This window comes from Leopardus geoffroyi, chromosome B2, assembly GCF_018350155.1.
Source record: "Leopardus geoffroyi isolate Oge1 chromosome B2, O.geoffroyi_Oge1_pat1.0, whole genome shotgun sequence".
NCBI classification, from domain to species: Eukaryota; Metazoa; Chordata; class Mammalia; order Carnivora; family Felidae; genus Leopardus; species Leopardus geoffroyi.
Window position 1 is genome coordinate 4,743,867 of NC_059332.1, and position 20,542 is coordinate 4,764,408.

General features: G+C 46.1%; 1 protein-coding gene across 6 annotated transcripts in view; it reads left to right on the forward strand.

Annotated features, from left to right (window-relative positions):
• LOC123607934 (cytidine monophosphate-N-acetylneuraminic acid hydroxylase) overlaps window positions 1-20,311 on the forward strand; it is a 125,002-nt gene extending 104,691 nt beyond the window's left edge. For 5 of the 6 annotated variants that reach the window (XM_045497201.1, XM_045497202.1, XM_045497199.1 and 2 more), the window contains 6 exons: window positions 3,214-3,354; window positions 7,445-7,619; window positions 9,654-9,770; window positions 14,281-14,396; window positions 16,850-16,945; window positions 18,988-20,311. In XM_045497201.1, the coding sequence (XP_045353157.1) occupies window positions 3,214-3,354; window positions 7,445-7,619; window positions 9,654-9,770; window positions 14,281-14,396; window positions 16,850-16,925 (625 nt within the window). In that variant the 3' untranslated portion in view covers window positions 16,926-16,945; window positions 18,988-20,311. Of the gene's footprint in view, window positions 1-3,213; window positions 3,355-7,444; window positions 7,620-9,653; window positions 9,771-11,376; window positions 11,507-14,280; window positions 14,397-16,849; window positions 16,946-18,987 lie in introns of those variants that run through there. The other variant, XR_006716991.1, reaches the window with a different exon arrangement.
• Window positions 20,312-20,542: the final 231 nt, after the last annotated feature.

The window sequence follows — 20,542 nt, forward strand, 5'->3', positions numbered from 1 at the left end:
CAAAGCTAATAGTTATTCCTAACACCTTCAGCCGTGGTAGTTAAAACTCGCGTATGTGTTTGAGTCATGTTTGTGATACAGTCAGGTTGCACATTTTTTTTTAAAAGTTTATTTATTTTCGAGACAGAGAGAGACAGAGCATGAACAGGGGAGGGGCAGAGAGAGAGGGAGACACAGAATCTGAAACAGGCTCCAGGCTCTGGGCTGTCAGCACAGAGCCCGACGCGGGGCTCGAACTCATGGACCGTGAGATCATGACCTGAGCTGAAGTCGGACGCTTAACTGACTGAGCCACCCAGGCACCCCCAGGTTGCACATTTTGTGGCACCCATAACCCCTTGGAAAAACAATATATATAACTTATCCATGTTGTCGTATTGGAAGCACAGTTTTATTTCAAATGCTGCTACCTTATAGATTAATTTTGCTTTTATAAGATTCTGTAATTATATATAAAACTTATTTTATCCTTAGTACATGCAGTGACTCAGCCTCTCACTGCAAGATTGTTTTCATGAGCAACTACGAGCACCGTCTGCTTTGCGACGAGCCTCTTTGTCCTCCCTACCGGGAGCATTCTGTGAACAAAAGACAGACGTGTGCAGACAGGCAATGCATGTGTCATTGTACCAGTTTGCTGGATATTACAGAATTATAAATTTATTGTAAATCTGTTGGATAATAAAGAAACCAGTCCTCAAGATGAGTTTTCATAACAGTAATCCCGTAGGGACCAGCTGTGATTTCTCCTCCGTTACAGGCAGCACAGCACTATAGAAGAAATCATGCACGTGGAATTTAGGTCTTCCCTCTATCATTAGTTAGAAGCAATTATTTGACTTTTCTAGGCTTCATTTGTGTCATCATTAAAACATGACTGTTCTCACTTGAACGTTCCGTGTTCTCGGAGGAACTATCGGCACATGTTTAATCACGTCCTATTTGCTGTGTTTAATACATCCTATCGCAGATGTGTTTCCATTCTTCCCACCTTCTTGTGGAATTATATAGCGACCCCATATCTTCCTGATCTTTCTGTAAAGACTGACCTAAGATTAAAAAGTCATTTCCTTTGATCAGTACTGTTCATTATGCATTCATTTATCATTTACTGAGCAGCACTGGTCTAGGTACTGAAAAAGCAGAGATAAATGATCGTGTTCTGAGCGATCGTCTCCTGGAAGAGAAAAACCATCATGATACAGCACGAAAAGCATAGGACACCTGTGTGTTTAGGAGGCAGTGGGGGTCAGAAAATGAGTAGCGGGTGAGACGGTGAGGGTCAGTTTCGAAGTAGGAGTAGACACTGACCGGAAAAGACAGTAAGATGCTGAGATGACAAAGCTCAGTATAGGGGACTAAGGAAGCTATGTGAGGCGTGGTGGGAGAAACCAGGAAGCCACACAGCGAACAGCCTTGTGTCTTCCACGGCAAGTGGCTTGGATTTTTATCTTGAAGGCATGAGGAGCCCAATAAAAGAGTCTGATGAGGAACAGCGATGTGATCAGAGGGGGAGTTAGGTCATGTGTCTGTGCGGTGGGAGGGGAAAGGCCAATACTGATCCTAGAGACCAGTTTGAGAACCATGACAATAATCTAGGCGGGGATGGTGAGTGACAGTGGGGAGTGGGAAGGGAATTCAGATTCAAGAGGCGTTAAGGAGACTGAATTCCAAGAATGTGGAGAAGAACCAGATGTCGTGCATACTTGATTACAGGACACTTGGCTACTTAAAATGCTGCCTTTTAAAGTAATGGCAAGCCACTCTTCTGTGTGTAAGTAATGGACAAATGTTGCTCTCAGCGCTCGCGGTACCCCTCAGAGGGCAGCACCTCAGTATTGATTTTATTATTATTTTAGAGAGGGAGACAGGGAAGCATCAGGAAGTGACAGAATTTTGTGAACACCACACATTGTGTTTTAGGAAGAGTAATCTGACAGTATCATGGTTTGGAGACGAGATGGGAGGCAGAGAGACCAGGCAGTGAACCATCTTGAGACTAGAGGTCATAAGAAAAGACAGAATGGTGGCAACTGCTTCGAAGTGAGTTCTACCCTGCTGGAGGTTCATTAATGCCAGTGGGAAGGGAAAAGCGACTCGCATCTGTGGGTGGAGTGCCGTTTTCACTCATATCTGCCGAATGGATTCCAGGGTCATAAGGTGATGTAAGTCCCCTGGTGCTGTAGAAATCCAGGTGCTTACATATGTTTTGTATTTGTCTGACTAAAATTCTGTATCCAGTCTAGGTGAGCGGGTTGTAGCTCAAGGAGGTTAAATTCCCTTTAATAGAAATGTCCGTCTATATAACCCGTGTCGGGTGAAACACAGGGACAAATCCTTTTTCTCTGGATCGCCCCTTCTCTGCCCCAGCCCCACCACCACCTTCCCATATGACCCTGAAATGGTGATTTCCAGAAAGCTTGTGGTTTGGAATTAAATTTGGGACGTGGTCGGCTCGGCTCGGTAGCACAGTGAGAAGCTAGGTGTCAGGAAGGGCTATGACTGAAGGTACGTGTGCTCTACAACCGAGGTTCATTTCTCAGGGGGCTGGAAAGTCCAACATCAAGTTGCAGATTCAGTGTCGAGTGAGCGCTGGCTTCCTGGTTCGCAGATAGCCGTCTTCTCGAGTATAACCGCACATGACGAGTGGTGACTTTTCAGACTTGGATCCCAAACTGGGGGAGAAGCTCCTTCCTGTGGCCTCCTGGCTGTGCGGTGTGGTGGACAGCCGGGTGGGCACTGCCGTCCAGGGGGGTGACCTCGGGCAAGTCACCTGGCCTTTCAAAGCCTTAGTCCCCTTCTCTCTACGGTGAGAGCATGAATGGTAGCTGTCTCATTAGAGCTGTGAAGGTAAAGTCAACTAGCTCATGGTCAGTGCTTAGTATTATTCCTATCGAATAATATTTCGTCATCTGTACGTTTAGTTAATATCAAATACAAGCGTGTGCTATTCCCACCTGTTAAAAATAGTCGGTCTTTTTACATCCAATCACCATATGATTATACTTAAAGACAAAGTATAAGTACAACTTCTTGGACTAATAATTCTTCCCTAATTAGGGACATTAGGCCAAGTATAGTCTTTATTTTTCCATGCGGTAAGTTATTGGTAAGTGGGAATGAAGAGACAAAAAAATTCTAGCATCCTGCTACTCAGACTGTGCATCTGAGAATTAATTGCTTTCTTACATAAGCATGCTCTTATTTTCACAGGTATATTAAGGAAACAAACATCAAAAATGACCCAAATGAACTCAACAATCTTATCAAGAAAAACTCTGATGTGGTAACGTGGACCCCACGGCCTGGAGCCACTCTCGATCTGAGTCGGATGCTAAAGGACCCGACAGACAGGTTTGGTTTGAGTCTTTATAGAGACTTAAGGATGGTTTACGAATGGTTTTCAATTTTGTGAGAAAATAAAGAGCGTACCTGTGGCCTTTTGACAGGTCCTCGTTTGTAGAAATATTAAGTCTTTGTTGACTGGCATGCTGAGATTCTCATGGAATCAGATCCACACGTCACCTTTAGAAATGGAAGTCTTACTGTGTAAATAAACCATTAAGTATCTTTCAGATCTAAGGGGGAAAAGATTGAGTTTTCCCGTAGGTTTCTCATGCGACGTAACAAATACTCAAATGTTTTCCTCATCTCAGAACCTCATTTGAGGATGAAGGGTGAGGGTGTTTTATTCCTATCAGGGACCATTGATAGGCTCGAAAAGAAGTTGCCTTAAAGAAGTAAAAAGCAACGGACACGAGAGTTGGTTTTCCCATCAGCATCAACATTCCCCCACCGCCTGTCCCACGCAGAGCACATCTCAGCAAGTAGCCTCGCATCGGGGGTGCAATTCGAGAAAAGTTAACGTCGAGGTCGCAGACCTATGTTTTTATAAACACTTGTCTTGAGCCAAATGAAACCATAAGTTCCTCACCCTAATTTAGAAACTGTCGGGGTGAGTTAGAGAGCAAATCACACAGTTAACCCAAAGGGCACACCTGCTCCCGGCCTCACCCCTGCCAAGGCAGGGGTTAGCGATTCTGACCCTTTGCTGACTTCCTGTGTGAAACCGGTTGTTGAAGCCAGTCCTTTCTCCTCCATAAACCCCCCATAACTCCATCACTTGCCCCTAGCCTTTTCTGCCATGGCCTTCATTCAGCTTCTCATAATTTTTAGCCTCGATTCCCACGGTGGCGCCTGACTTGTCTGTGCCTGTATCTCTGTTCTCTATACCAACCAGTTCCAATCTGCTGGTCAAAATCCACGGTGGCTTTTGGTGGGTCCTAAAAATCAGTGACATTCATTACAACCTGCATTTCTGAAAAATGAAATCGAACAGAATAGAATACACCTGAGTACCTTGCCTGTAATAAAGGGAACGATTATTTCAGGAAACTTTGGTGTCAGAGGTACCCTTGGTGGACCCCCAGGGTCCTGATATAATGATTCAATGTTAATTCTTACAGGGACCGTAGGCAAAAGGTGTATAAGCCCCCACTCCACATTGCTGCCAGAGTAAACTTTTCAAAATGCAAAACCCTTCCTGTTCCTTCTGGCTTCAGGTTCTTTAAGATCTCCCCAGTGTTTCTAGCATAAAAGCAGTTTTTATTCTCCAGATCAAGGGTAAGAGAAGTTTTTACATCGCTGCCAGAGTAAACTTTTCAAAATACAAAACTGTTCCTGTTCCTTCCTGCTTCAGATTCTTTAAGATCCCCCCCCAGTGCTTCTAGGATAAAAGCAGTTTTTACTCTCCAGATCAAGGATAAGAGAAGTTGTTAATTATTCCGGTATTAGAGGGGCATTCGAGAGCCTTTGTCATTTGGTGTTTGCTGAGCTCCGTATCTTCTGCGTCCTGTCCTCCGGACACATCCTGGAGCAGGAATTCACAAACAGAATAACCTTGAGGAACTTGGGTAAATGCAGATCCCTGAGCCCCACCCCCTGGGGCTCTGGATCCGAGGTAGAGCCTGGGGATGTGCATTTGTATCACTGCATCTTACCAAACATTCTGGGTGACAAGAGCGTAGCGCTGTTGGGTTCTCGGTAATGACACGGAGTGTGAGGGACATGGAAGGCTAAGTGCTTCACTCTGCCTGGTGAGGGGAGGAGGGGGTGGGAGAACAGGAGGTGTGGTCAAGAAAAGCTCAATCTGAAATCTCTGGCATTTGAGCCAGGTCTCAGGGGAAGGGATTACCAGTAGAGTAATTGAGAGGGAGCGAATGAGAGGGACGGAGAGAGGGAAGGAGAGATTCCAGATTCCAGAGGGAATGGCGTGTGCTGGCGAAGGGAGGGGCCGATGGTGTTGCGAGTTTGATGCGCGCAGACACTTTGAACCGGTGAGCGAGTGTATGTCATTCGTTCAGAAACGATTTATTGAGCTCCTTTGGTATGCCTGCCTAGGTACTACTAGGTACAGGGACACAGCCGTGAAAATGTCCTTCCCTCATGAAGCAGGAATGCCAGACGCCACGTGCGGGGGCCAGGGTCACAAAGGCCTCGTGAAAGCACGCAGGGAGCTTGCCTGGGAGTAACTAGCGCTTGCGAAAGTTACTCAGCAAAGCAGGCACATCACTGCGTTATGTTCTGGAGAAACCATTTCAGCCTGCAGAGGAGCGTGAACTGGGCAAGAGGCTACAGGGAGAATAGCTCCAGTCGAGAAGGCAGCTGGGGGTCCTGAGATGAGTGCGGCTTTAAGCCGAGACCCGGCAAGGAGTTGCACAAGTAGCTCTGAGATTGACTTCCAAGGTAGAAGCTTTGGGATTCTGTTAAGTAATTTCTCACCAAAGCTAGTGCGTCTGTAGCTTTGGGAGAACGATGGACCAAAAGCATCGTGTTGAGAAGTGGTACGTACAGACCTACAGTGACTTGCCAGGTATTTAGTAGACAGGTGCCTGTTTCCCTCCTTGGATTTCCCCTGCCCCCATCACATCCCGTTCCATTTCTAGGGTTCAGGGTTCCGTGTTTCACGCGGTGATTCCCTCTCCACACTGGATGGACAGAGCTCTGGGGAGGTCAGAGAACTCGGTTATCCAGATTGCTGACCGGATTTCAGAATAAAATTGCCCATCTGTCCATCTCAGCTGTGGTTCGATCAGTACAGTAGGAGGACCATGTGTCAGAGGCCCCAAATTCTGGCCGTTTCTCGAAGCTAGGCTAAACTCGCTGAGACGCTCAACAGAGACTTGTTGAGCCCCTTCTAAGCGCCAGTCATGCTGCTGCTTCCCCCACACTTCCATTCCGCGGAGGCTGGGGGCGGGACCGTGAGCGGACATCTGCAACATAAATATGACATTATATTCAACACTTCCATCGTTTAGCTACTTGAATCAAAAGGGCCCAGATCAGTGGTTTTCCAACCTTTTTTTTTCCCCCCCAGACATGGACTTTGACCTTGAAATGTATTCTGACTTGGAAACCCACCACACTGGCCAATTCACAGGAGCTCGGTGCAGGCTGGGGTTCAGGCCCCACCCCTCACACATCTCCTCAGGATCTTCTGTGGGACGTTTCCGAATCATCCAGGCATTCTGACGGCTACTCTCTGGTTGACTGTTGATCTGGAAGGGCTCACTTTTGCCTTCCTTGTTTATGGCTCCTCTCACCTTCGTGCCCTTCTTTCTCCCTGTGGAATCCCCCCTTTGTACACACACGCTCTGACTAGGTGCCTCCTCGCAGCCACCTTGCGGGGCGGTCAGGCCCTGCAGCCATCGGTGATTTCCTTCACGCGGCCACTTTCCACCTGGATAGGCAGAGGCATCCGAAAGTGTCACACGTACTCAGCCACCTCGGGTAATGTGCCTTCTGGACACGCAACAGGTGTCTGGGGCCGTCGCTCAAGGGTGTGCAGGAGGGAGCCTCCCCAGAAGTATGGCACTCTTGGGGCACCTGGGTGGCTCAGTCGGTTAAGCGGCCGACTTCGGCTCAGGTCATGATCTCACGGTTCGTGAGTTCGAGCCCCGCGTCGGGCTCCATGCTGACAGCTCGGAGCCTGGAGCCTGTTCCGGATTCTGTCTCCCTTTCTCTCTGCCCCGCCCCTGCTCACACTCTGTCTCTGTCTCCCTCAAAAGTAAACATTAAAAAATAAATACATAAAAGAAGTAACAGCGCTCTTGGCATTCCCGTAAACCTTCACTACCCTTCCGGCTCCTCCAGGACCAATCTCTTTATGGGACATGTATGTGGCCACACAGCTTCCAGAGACTGAGCTCTCCTACAAGGACTCAAGAGGGAATCCAATGATGGGTTTTTTTTTTTAATTTTTAATGTAATTTATGATTTTTTTTTTAATATTTAGGGAAAAGTTACAAAAGATGTGGAGTTTTCCCATAGTCCCGTCCCCAGACTTTCCCTAACGTTAACGTCCCGCATAACCATAATATAGTCATCAGTGCCAGGGGATTCACATTGTCACAATACGACTAACTGTCACCTTTGTGTCTTTAAGCAAGGGCATCATAGAGCCTCCAGAGGGGACCAAGATCTACAAGGATTCCTGGGACTTTGAACCCTATTTGAACATCTTGACTGCTGCTGTAGGAGATGAGATATTTCTTCACTCATCCTGGATAAAAGAATACTTCACTTGGGCGGGATTTAAGGATTACAACCTGGTGGTCAGGGTACGTCATAAGTGTTGTCTGTCTTTGCTCTTGTATTATGGAACTAGAGGAAACCCCCTGAGCATTCCAGTTTATTTCTCAATAAGCCTGCCTTAAGCGCCAAATGTAGGGCATGTTCCCTCAGGTCCAGCTCACTTTTGCTTTGGGAGCATTCTTGTCCCATGATTGTTGTTGTGGGTTTTGTGGGTGTTCTGTTTTGTTTAGCATTGGCAGAAACAGCTCTTTACGCTGTGGGGCTGAAAGGTGCTACCCACCTGACTTGTAGCCGGGTGACATAGAAACAGGTGCCTCCTCTCTGCAGCTGTGGTAAGAATCAGATTGCACAAACCATGAGGTTTAAGCACAAGGTTAAGTGCTAGATCTAGGCTGGAGGTCTGAAACTTATATTCGCTGCAGCACGTACATACATACAGGGCTCACAAGCCAAGCGGTTCGGGTTATAACCTGGCCACCGAAGCTAAAAGCGTCTCCAAAAGCAAAGTAAATACTGACAGGCAGGAGGTGCAAGAGAGAGAGGGAGCCGCAGTGGGCCAGGAGTACTGCAGAGTCTGGAGTAACCAGCCACTCACATGTATATTTTATCCGGCTTCTATTTAGTGTGCAAAGTTTAGGGACAGCGCATCAGGCAATAGACAACATTCGCTCTTAGAGACAAGGACTGGGGCCCCTCAGAGTGAGGACTATTCCCAGGTTTACCTTTCAACCCCTGAACGGTAATACCAGGCAATTCTTGCCGTTCTTAAAGGCAATGATTCCTAAAACCTGGCCTGGGGGTCGATGCCAGTCTATGACAATTTCTCCGGTCAGTGGTGAGTAAGTTTGAGTATGCTTACGAGTACGGTTACAAAGTTGTCAGCTTTCTTTTCTCGGGATGAATGGTCATTATTCCAAGATTAGGTCCTCTCTGTTTTTGAGGTGTCAAAGCATTCTTCCCTTAATGAAATAAAAGTAGATGTAAGACTTTTTTTCAGTCCTCACAGGGAAATAAAATGCGGTTGACTCTTGAGTGACACTTATAAGCAGATTTTTTAACAATTGAGGACTGTAAATATAATACTGTATATATGTAAATTCTCCTATGTATTTCTTTTTTTCAATGTAGTGTGTATTGATTTGGAGACATCAGGGGAGGGGCAGAGAGAGAGAGAGAGAGAGAGAGAGAGAGAGAGAGAGAGAATCCCAAGCAGGCTCCACGCGGTTAGCACAGAGCCTGATGTAGGGCTCAAACTCACCAACCACGAGATCATGACCTGAGCCAGAACCAAGAGTCAGACGTTTAAATGACTGAGCCACCCAGGTGCCCCTCTTAGGATCCTCTTAATAACACTTTTTCTCTAGCTTACTCTATTGTAAGAATGCAGTGTACAATACATATTACATAAAAAACGTGTTTATGTTTTATGTTATCGGTAAGGCTTCTAGTCAACATGCTATTATATTGTGGGGGAGTCAAGTTATACATGGCGTTTCAGGTGCACAGGAGTGGGAGCAGGAAGGGGTCTGTGCCCCCAACCCTTTGTGTCATTCAAAGGCACTACATCGGTGCTTATATTAGCTCCCGAATATTTTTTAGGAAATTGTCTTTGAAGTCCAGAGACCTGGAGAGCATTGGTCTAAATGATTACTTTCAGTTGGACAATCAGTATGAAAAAGAGAAAATATTTGGAATTTTCCATGAAGCTATGGCTATTTAGCTGCTATTTAATGATGAGAAACATTGCACATTTTATTTCTTCCTTTGCCTACAAACTTATCATGGTGTTTGCTGTCTCATTACTAACAATACTCAAGATGATGATAATCTTCTCTGTAAATTTGATTGAAGTTAGTGATGTGAAGAAGCTTGCTTGTGTAGAAGGTTAGGATTTGAATGTTATCAGTTCAAGAGAGAGAGATTGAGGGAGGGAATAGACGAACTCCAATTCATTGCTATCATTTAAGGATGTTTGGGTCTTACACAGTCTAGGATTTTTAGAAGACTTTGACCACCAGACTTATATGCTTCTTGCCTTTCCCATGTTGTCATTTGCACAGATGATTGAAACAGATGAGGACTTCAGCCCTTTTCCTGGCGGATATGACTATTTGGTTGACTTTCTAGACTTATCCTTTCCCAAAGAAAGACCAAGCCGGGAACACCCGTATGAGGAAGTAAGCAGCAAATTGCTCCTTCCTGTCTACCTTTCTTCCTTCCTTTTTAAATCCACTTTTTACTTTAGAGTCGTTTTAGATTTACAGAAAAGCTTGCAAGGATGGTACAGAAGATCGTTAACACCTTCCTTTACTGTGGTAGTTGTCACAACTAATGAGGCAGTGTTGAAACATAATTACTAACTGCAGTCCATACTTGCTGCTTGTTGAGTCCATTGCAAAGATTGGCTCCTCTACATGCTTACTGCCCAAACCCGACCCGCTTAAGCTATCATCAGACCCGCAAGCCTCGAGATCTCTGCCTCCTTCCCCCCAGTGGACCCAGTGGGCATCCCTATAAAAGGAATTAAGTCAACATAAATCAACGCATCTTTGATTGAGCTCCAGTTTTGAGCAAACCCCTGACCTGTGGCGCCATAATGGAAAGGAAGAGCTATTGCTTTGGAGACCGCTTCAAGCTTAGGACTCGTGCCCCCTCCCTGCTGATTATAGGCTTTGAGTAAGTGATTTAACCTGTCCAAGCCTTGGTTTTTTCTTTCCATAGGACGTATTCCCACTCTACCACTTTGTGGTAGTCACATAACTAATAATATACAGGAGCATGCACTGTCATTTTAAATTCTATGTGAATGTAAACATAACGACCATTCGGGAAATCAGGAGGATATACGGTCTGCCCTTGAACTTGTTACTTGTGCCATATAAACACACGCTACTTTAATTGTAGTGGTTTAAACGTACCTTTGGATAACAGATGTGTTCTTAAACGACCTTTTAATAATTTGATTTGTGTTATAAGGTTTAGTAAAGTACTTGCTATTGAAGAGAATCCTAGGTCGAAACTTCAGTACAACCAATGACTTACTGCCTGCTTTCTGGGTTTTAAAAAAACTGGGTTTTCACATAGAGGAGATCCCTGTGTTGAAGCACCCATTTTAAGCAAAATGGATCTATTACATTTATTGCTTTATTTAACGAACGCATAGCTCTAAGCACTTTATAAACATTAAGGCATTTATTCGGCAGCAACCTATGGACAGAGATCACTATATCCCCCACTTCTGGATGAGGGTAACGCCGTACCGGCGGTCAGGAACTTGCCCGCAGGCTGTCCAGCTGGCAAGCGGTGGGGCACAGGGCTGACCTCCGCTGTCTGGCTCTAGAGTCTAGCTAGACTCCAGGCTCTAGACTTTAGCCACTCTGTTGCTCCTCAGATTCTGAATTTACAAAATCTGTACATTGAGGTATCTGTTCGCCTTCAAGGAGATACATCCTCAGACTTTTCTGATTAACAAGTTCATGTAAAATATTCAACGGAAAGTCGCTTTTTCACATCTGCTGGGTAAAGCAAGCAAACAACCGCTTGCTGCAGATTTAAATGCACCGGGAAGTGCATCATCATCATGCCTGGTGCTCTGTGATGTGGCTCTCGGTGCTTTTATCTGCCAGGATCTTCGGGAGATTTTCTCATGCTGAGGTTTGCTTATGCCTACCCTTGGAAGCGCTCCTAGAGTCCTCTCATGCTGCCCGTTTCTGTTTTTTTTTTTTTTTCTTTTAAACCATTAATTGCCTTTCAAGCTCATAAGTATATCTTCTGTCTCACCAGCTCTCCGTGTCTCCTAGATGCATGGCCACTGCAGTCCACCTCCTCCTGCTCCAATCTGGATGAGCTCCTCTGGGTCTCTACAGATCTGTCACCCTGCGACGTCCCTTACCTGCCTCCAGACCCCGGCCAGGTCCCAACCTTCTTTGCTTTTACACTTTCTGCTTAAGTCACTGCCACAGAAGGGATGCATGGGAGCTGAACTTTACATAGTTTCCTGCCTCGCGTCGCAAGGCAGTTTAGCCGAGCGCACGACGCTGACGAGCAGGTCACCTTGCGTGGACGTGGAGGGCGTTGCTCCTTTGGCCTCTCCCCGTGTGCCCCGCTGCTTACCGCAGGCTGATCTTTCTTCCTTTGTAAGTGACTTTCGAGAAGTAAGGGATTCATCTGTATTTACCAGTGACAAGACCTTTCCCCAGCTGGTGTAGGGCTCTCTGTGTCTGTATAGGACTTGTCATCGGCGGGCTTTACCTAAAGGCAGGGATCACATGCTTCAGTGCTCACCGCTGGCTCAAGGCAGGTTGGAAACAGGAGAGCAGGGTGGGGACTATCACGTGGAAGGGGGCAGCGCCTGATGAGCCCCAGCTGATCGGAATATTCCAGAAAACTCGGAAGCCTGGATTTTTATGTGAAATACCCAGATTTACGAATGAGCACAAAACTAACTCAGTTTTTTAAAAAGGGACCGCGGGCTCTATGACCCGCGAGCTAGGCTGTTTGGTCAGGGGGTCACCAGTTTAAGTTATGGGGGTGAGCAGCTAGCTGTTAGGTTGGGGGTCCCCTAAGTTCCAAAGTGTGGAGCTCCTGGCTTTAGGACATCACGAGGAAACCACCCCCTTGGGCTCCCGCCAGAATCCATTCCATTTACTCAGAGAACTGTCTGAAGGTATTCAGTGAGAACAGCGCGTAGGGCCATAGGAACAGGTCAGCGGTTGCATGTACGTCGTGCTGTGTGTCCTCACGTTGCCCTTGGAACCCACCTCTGCCCCCTGCACGTCTGGACGCCCCTCCCCACGCGCTCTGGGACTCCGCAGACTCTGTCTTTGGTGGCCCCTCATCAGCCTACGTTCCAGATTGAAGTCAGTTGAAATCTCTTGCTGGTCAATGACTCCCTTTGTTTCCTGTTCCGTGACAGCTGATACCTGTATACATGCGTTGTGAACACATTGGTTGGGACTGAGGGTGCACAGAACACAGGTGGTTTATTGCGTGTGACCGGTCCATCTTTTCAAACTGAAGTCCTTTCTCCATTCCTGTGACTCTACCCCTGGGGTTTTTTCGCTTCCCGACTATTCTCCTGCATTCTTCCAGGGTCTCTCTTTCTCCAGGCATCACTTTAAGTTCTTGTTTCCCCCCCAGGGTTCTGTGTTCAAATCACTCTTCCTCCCGCGCCTCCTCCTGGGCAATGTCATCTGCTGGTACCGCGTCTCTGCTAATGAGTCCAAAATCTGTATGTCCTGCCCCACAACACGCTTGGGCTTGAGATTTCTTTCCAGTCAGCGGCCCGCCCGATATCGCCACCCCATCTCCAAATCCTCATCACCTCCTTTTCAACCTGTTCAAATTCCAGCTCATCCTCTTCCTTCTCTAGAACCGCTCTTTTCTTCTTTTCTGGATTTTTGGCAGCATTGACCCCCGACGATGAGCCACGCTTGACACGGTGACCCTTTCCCTCACCCCCAAAGCTCATCAGTCACCAGGACCTTCCCATCTGTACCCCAAATCCTTCTCAGTTGTGTCCCCCGGTCTTCTGTGTGCCCTTCTCCAGATTGAAAGGTTAGAAAGGCCATCTCCTTGTCCGGTGTGAGGAACGAGACCTCAGGCTTACGAGGGGCAGGCTCATCCCGGCCCAACTGCAGTCATGTTTCTAAATCTTCTGGCGGAAGAACAGAGCCGCTGAGCTGCGTCCGAGCTCACATGGGATGTCATCTTTTTGGAGGGAAGGTGCAGGCGAGACAAGTAAACCACGGTGTCCCTCTCATCACCCTACGTCACGTAATGGCGTGTCATTTCCGGAAGTTGGCGTCTAGTGGCTTCCGTGTGCTGTTTCCCAGGGACAAATCCGACGCCCGATACCGAGAAAGCTCCTGGTGACCTTTAGCGCTGGTGCGGCTGCCGTGTCGAAGCCACCGCGGATCTTTGCACACTTCTTTTTATAAATGATATTAGTTTTTCCTCCCAACAGTCCTGTAAGAGAGGAAACTGAGGCTGAGCCAGGTTAAGGTCACCTGAGTAGTAAGCCCTCGGCTGACGCTCCAAACCATCTCTGCTTGTCTGCTAATCCTGAACTCCTCTGACGCCTCCCCCGAGCTTCCGTGTCGGGAGTTGAGATTCTCGAAAGGGAAGGGCCTGACCCCCTACCTGAGGTGGTCTTGCTGTGAGGCAGGCCCGAAACCCGCAGACGGCCGGAGACCCGGACGCTCGGCTGTGCCGCAGAATGTTCTGGCGAGAGACTGGAACGCGCCACTTTGAGAATAACACTGTAGCGCCCACTTGTGTGGAAAGCTTACCGTGCAGCGGGAGTCATGGATGTGCGTCGACTCAGTTAATCTCACAGCCACCCTCGGAGGAAGGTTCCGTCATCTGCGTTCTGTAGATGAGGAGACTGAGGCACAGAGCGGTTGCTAATTCCACACGCTGGAACGTGGATTTCGAGCCAGCGATGTGACTGTGCCACGAGGCTTGCTTCCCCAGCTCCAGATCCCTTTCCCGTTTCCTTCCCTCACTTCCTGCTGAGCTCAGGTCCCTTCTCTCCAACCAACCCCCCACTCCCACCCTGGCCTGTGACATCTACTGTGACTGTCGGGGTCCCTGCTGTCCCAGACAGCTGCTTCTCCCAGGGACATGAGGGGTCGGTACTCGGTGCTGGCTGGGTCACCCCTGCTCTTCGTTCCATGTCTGTTTCAGATTCGGAGCCGGGTTGACGTCATCAGACACGTGGTAAAGAATGGTCTTCTCTGGGACGACTTGTATATAGGATTCCAAACCCGGCTGCAACGGAGTCCTGACATATACCATCACCTGTAAGTTGGAAAGTGCCTGGCACGTGCGAGGCCACCGTGGAGGACGCCGTGGATATATAAGCAGAGTCAGGGACTGACTGTGCCCCCATATTCTGGTGGATGTGCGAGATTCCACCATTAGAGCTTCATTCCTTTGTTAACCTGTAAAAAGCAAATCTGATTACAAAAGCAATATTTTAAAGAGTCATTTATACCTTCACACGATGTGTTTCAGTTCCTTTCTGGAACTGAACCACATTTCCTTGGTACAAGAAATGAAAGGACATTATGAGAGGGAAGGAGGGGGTTTGCCAAGACAAGAATGAGGGGCAGTGTTTACGTGACAAAGTCATGGTCATTGAAGACAGACCTCTCCCACATCACATTTTGGCCTGTGCTCAACTCCAGCGTGCGTTTGGAGGACGGTTTGGTTAGGGGGGATGGCCCACTGAGTGTCTGCCCGCCCTCCACTTCAAAAACCACGTAAGTCTCCCGTTACACAACTGTACATCTTTAAGACTATACTTGGAATATTTGAGCTGAGACATCAGAAAGGCCCGTTGGCCATGTTTACATTTGCCAAAGAATCACCAAGAGGGAGAATCGTTTCTTACCATTACCACTGACCCTCTGAAAAGTGCAGGAATTTCACTATAAGGAAGCAAAATGTACCATCTGCCTCGGCCTTGAGCCCGCAGCACAGGTGTGTCTCTCTTTTACCAATTTCCTTTTGAACATTTTAAAATTATTTTTAGAAAATGTAAAGAATGGTGAAGCATGCGAAGTAAAAAGTAAATAACACCACCCCACCCATCCCGCAAAACCCTGTTTCCTGCCTCTCCCCCCGCCCACTCACCAGAGCTCTCTCGGTAACTCTCTTCAAGTTCAGTGTGTATCAGTCATCCCAGGCCTGTTTCTGTCAACGTTTCTCTGGTACGATGTCCCATACAGTTGGAGGGAAAAGTTTGTTGTTGCCGTTATTTTTTAAATATAATCGGAGTACGAAAGATCGGCGGCTTGCATTTTTTTTTTTTTTTTTACTCATCAGTGTTATCTTTGGCATCCCTCATGTTGAGACACACAAATTTCAGCCTCAGTTTTTTATTTAAAGATTTTAGTTTTACGTATTCTCTACACCCAAGGTGGGGCTCAGACTCACGACCCCGAGATCAAGAGTCGCGTGCTCCACCGACCGAGCCGGCCGGGAGTCCCGAACCTCAGACTTTTTAATGGCTGTAAAACATGTTTGACTTTTGTTCATTTTGAGCAGAACATATGCCTGACTTCTTGTTCTGGAAACACAGGAATGAAGCCACTTTTGGGGAGATTCAAGAGGTTATTTTCTTAAGAAAATAGTTTCCTCTTGTAGGATATTGGTGCTAAAGACTATTTTGTTCTGTTGTTTGGTAATGAAGGTCATAAATGTAAGAGGATCCCCTAATGAATCATGGGAAACAGTCACAGCCCAGTTTATCTTTGTCTCTCTTCAAATGGGATTTATGAGTTTATTGAACATTTTACTGGTTGTAAAGATAATATATCTCCACTGTAGAAAGTTTGAGGAAAGGTATTTAAAAATTCAAAAAAGAGTTAAAACCACAAATGTCTCCACCCCTCAGAGAGAGCCGTTTATATCTGGTTAATCTTTCCTTTTCATTTATAAGCACCTACATATGTGCTTTCTGTAAACATCCAGTAATATTGTATGTACTTTTAAAAATGTTTATTTATATTAGAGAGAGAGCACATGAGAGAAAGGGGGAGGGGCGGGGGGGGGGTGGGAGAGAGAATCCCAAGTAGGCTCACGCTGTCAGTGCAGAGCCCGATATGGGACTTGAACTCACGGACTGTAAGATCATGACCTGAGCAGAAATCAAGAGTCGGACGCTTAACCGACTGAGCCCCCCAGGCGCCCCTAATATCTTGTGTCCCTTTGTACCTACGTGTTTACTGAACAACCTTTGATCTACCTGTAAGTTGTTTCTAACTTTTCACTGTTGGATGATGTGGCGGGTTAACATGTCGCTGTTTCTTGTCAGGGCGCTTTTCTCAGGACACATTCCCACGAGCGGAGCTGCAGGATCGGGCGAGCGCACGGTGCATAGGCTTTGGGCACACTCTGCCCACTTGTTCAGGGAAGCCAGTTTATCTCCCCAGATACACGCAGGAGAGGACCCAGCTACCTGGACCCTCACTAGTACCGGGTTCTAATCCTTTTGTGTACAGAATACTAATCTATTTTTTCACATGCGAGAATTCCTTAAAGCAAGGCCCGCCACGATAAGATAAAAATAAGACACAGTTGTCCTGGTTTAAGGGTCCGCATTCAACACACTGAAAATGCCAGGCACTGAAACAGTACAGAAGCCCCATCTCTTAGGGGAGGGCTCAGTACCAGGTACCAAACAGATCTTGGCCAAGCAGCCGTCATGGAAATTTCCAAAACGTATTTCCGCGCTTTATCTCCTCTACAGGTTTTGGAACCATTTTCAAATAAAACTCCCTCTCACGCCACCCAACTGGAGGTCCTTCCTGATGCACTGTGGGTAGAGCAGACCTGAGCTTTCCAGGTGAGGCATGCCGTAAGTCTGGGAGATACCCTTGTCATAAACTCTGTCACTCTCTCTCGGGCGTCCAAATTAGGCAGGCACCATACCTGGCAGAAAACCTGACTTTCAGGGGAGTGAGAAGAGCTAACATTACAAGAAGAACATTCAAGTTTAGAGATAAAGAAAGAAAATGAGCAGTGGGTACACCCAGTCCAAGTCCGTAGAGTGTTTGGTCTGGTTGACGTGAACATACGGCCAGTTAAAAAACAAGACGGAAGTTATCCCAGGAGGGCAGTGAGTGTTCAGAGCTAAATCCTGAACACAGAGCAGCAGAAGAAACCAAAGGGAGGAAGACTGAAAGACAGAGTATGATGGAAAATATCACCTCCCCATTTGCAATAGTCCTCTCCCTTTTTCAAGCCAATAGAGATCAGTTTGTCTGGCTCAAATCAGATTTGACATTTCTTCCTACCGCTTGGGATGGGATCTTATTAACTGAATTAAAAATTATGTTTCCTCACACTTACTATTAGAAAGATCACATAATATTATTACAAAGATAGTAAATTCTTTGCCTCATGCATTTATTTATATATTTATCCCACCAACACTGTCTCATCACATGGTATGGCAATAACCTGTTTTCTGCTCAGTAGACTCTGATTTTCTGACTAGTAAACTCTCTTGCTTTTGTATCCCTAGTGCTTAGTGCTGTGCCCCATGCACCTACGACTTTAGTCATGGTATGCATTCAAGGAGGGAAGGAACAGTGTGTTTCTGTCTCCCACTCTCAGTACGACTTGTCTCTTAAACTGGGCTTCAGTGTCCTTACCAGTAAAATTAAGGATCGAAATAAAACATTTTTTTTTTCAGTTGTTAAGTTCTTTGTTCCCTATTCTAGCCCTTTGCTCCATACCCCAGTCCAGCACAAGGCATCGGGCTAGATCTTCTAAATTAGGATTATAAACCAAAAGGGAGGCCAAGGGAATTCACATATTACTGGATTATAAGCACTATGTTTGTGTTACAAACTAAGTGTTGGGAGTCCTGAGGAGGGAGAGATTACATCTGGCTTTTTGACATGACCAGGAAGAACATTATGGAGCAGGTAGAATTTGGGGACCGTGGAGAGGCGAGGTGGTGCTCGGAGAGTGGCTCGAAGTTTGGGTAAAGTGCTTAATGAAGCTAAAACAGAGGGGAGGGATGGTGGAAAGAATATTCCAGACAGAAAGAGTGGCTGGAGTGCAAAGGGAGAAAAATGCAAGGTGGACTGGAGCCTTGAAGAGTCCTCCTGGGACAACAGAATAAGGGAAGTGGAGAAGAGGCATGAGTGGCCCTGAGGGAGCAGGGTCAGGGGGCCTCCGTGAAGGTGCTGAGTGCGTTCAGTAGTTAGAGAGGCCAGGAGGCATGGAAGGTGAGGAGGTAACGGACAGAAAAAGCACAGAGTTCACGGTCTCGGAGCCAGAGCAGTTCTGAAAGATGGACAGGGACGCTTCTGTGTAAGTGGGTGAACGAAATGGAGCAGTGATGAAGGCTACAGTCAGGAGGCCAGTGTGTGCATTTTCAAGTTGCCGCGTCAGGAAGGCAATAAAGTATGGCGGTCAGCACCTCCGACTTGGAATCTGACTTCTCAAGTTAAAATCTGGGCTTTGGCACCTACTGGACGACCTTGGGCCAATTAGTGAACCTCCCTATGTCTCAGGTTTTCATCTGTAAAGTAGACATAATGATAGCACCCACTCACAGGGTTGTGTCACGGGTAAGTCACTGCTGAGTGAGTGAGTAGCATGTGATAAGTGGACAATAAATGTTAACTTCATCGGCCTGATGAAATAGACAGGAGAGTCCTGTGACCTACAGCCAGCCACATGGTGAATCTGTAAAAAGTCGGGAGAAGAACCGTATAGTTCAGTTCACAATCCAGTTTTAGACTCCTGCTGACCTTTGAAGCATCAAAGACTATGTAACTTGGACTAAAGAACAAGACAAAAAATTTGTCCCAATGCAACAAAAAATGAAAAAGTATTAAAGTGAGATTTACCCTTAATGTCTTTAATTCACAGAGATGCCAAACAACATAGAAAATTCAAGAATTTACTGATGCTACGTCTTGAACACAGGAAGCTTATACCAAAGGGACTTATGCCTTATTGAAATCAACAGTGGATAATTACATGTTGCATTTGTGAGACGTTCACATATGTTTGTGGATCACTACATAGCCAGATAATTTAGATTTCACTTATTCCATACACAATTCTCTGTGAAAGAGGTGATGAACCCTACAGGAACAGATTGTCTACGGGCAACCAATCATAACAGGAGGAGATGTGAATCTGAGGGTTGAAGAAATAGAACAGGAGGAGACAGAATTCCCTCGTGGACGACGAGGAAACTGGAAGGGGGTGAGGTAACAAAAGTTGGGTTAGGAAAAGAGAAGAAGGAAGAGAAATGGATAAACGAGTGACTGTAAGAAGAAAGCAGGAAGGAGAAAAACTTAAAATAGTATTAAGAAAGAAGAATCTAACAATAGACATTTTGTTCCTTAATAGATTGATTTCCCAAATAGGGTCCCTTAAGAGAGTCAGGTAAGAGGACTTGTGGGCTGTTTTGAAAAAGCATTGTTGAAATGCATGCATTTGCCAAAACAAGGCTGCAGAGGCTGCCCTAAAAGGAAAACTTTCATTGGGACTGAAATTATCTTGATTCTGGGGCAACGTTAGTCATTTCCTGCGGCTTATAAATTCTAACAAATGGAAAGATCTTTGGTTAATAAAAAAAAAAAAAAAGAACACTAGCCAGTAATGAGTTTTGTGGACAAAAATCTTTCAAAATCAATAGAAAAGTCAACAACAAGCATCCATACCTTGAAAAAGTTGGGAAATCCTCTTCTGACCATACAAAAACATCGTTTCAGTGGTTAAGATAGGCAACTAATTTATCTAGTTCCTGCTACTGCCTGTAATTTTGGGTGATATTTGCATGATGAAGGCACAGCCATGCACATGTATCCCTAGGAAATGTGATTGTTAACAAGGTTGCTATTTTGCGTGTTGATGTTGCTAGTACAACACACGCACCCACGCGCACACACACACCTCTCGTCGACTGAACTTCAATGTTGATTTTCTGAGTGTACATACTACCTCTTTAATTCTGAAGATACAAGAATCCAGTGGTGAATTTACCTCCTTAAATATCTGAATTCACACTTCGTAACAGAAAGGTTGATCTATTTCTCATGACGATTAATACCAATGATGTTTCATCTTTCTGGTTCACCTCACACATTATGCATGTAATTCAGGAATTGTATTTTGTGATTTACACTGTGTGGTAAACTATTCAATCATTACTGAAAAATAAATGTAATATATATCGATCACATGTATGTTAAAATGTATATGATGAGCAAAGAAAAGATCATTTTAAAATGTGGACTCATTCTCTCGCCATTAAGCCCATCTTTACTTTCATGCTGACTTTCCGGTGATATCCTTCTGATTCCCTCTCTCCAACAATTCTTTCATATCACCGGGACCGCCAGGGCATCGACCCTGCGTGCCCTCACTTTGTTCCTTACTCCTCTTAGATGGTTCTTTTCTACCTGTGTCCGCA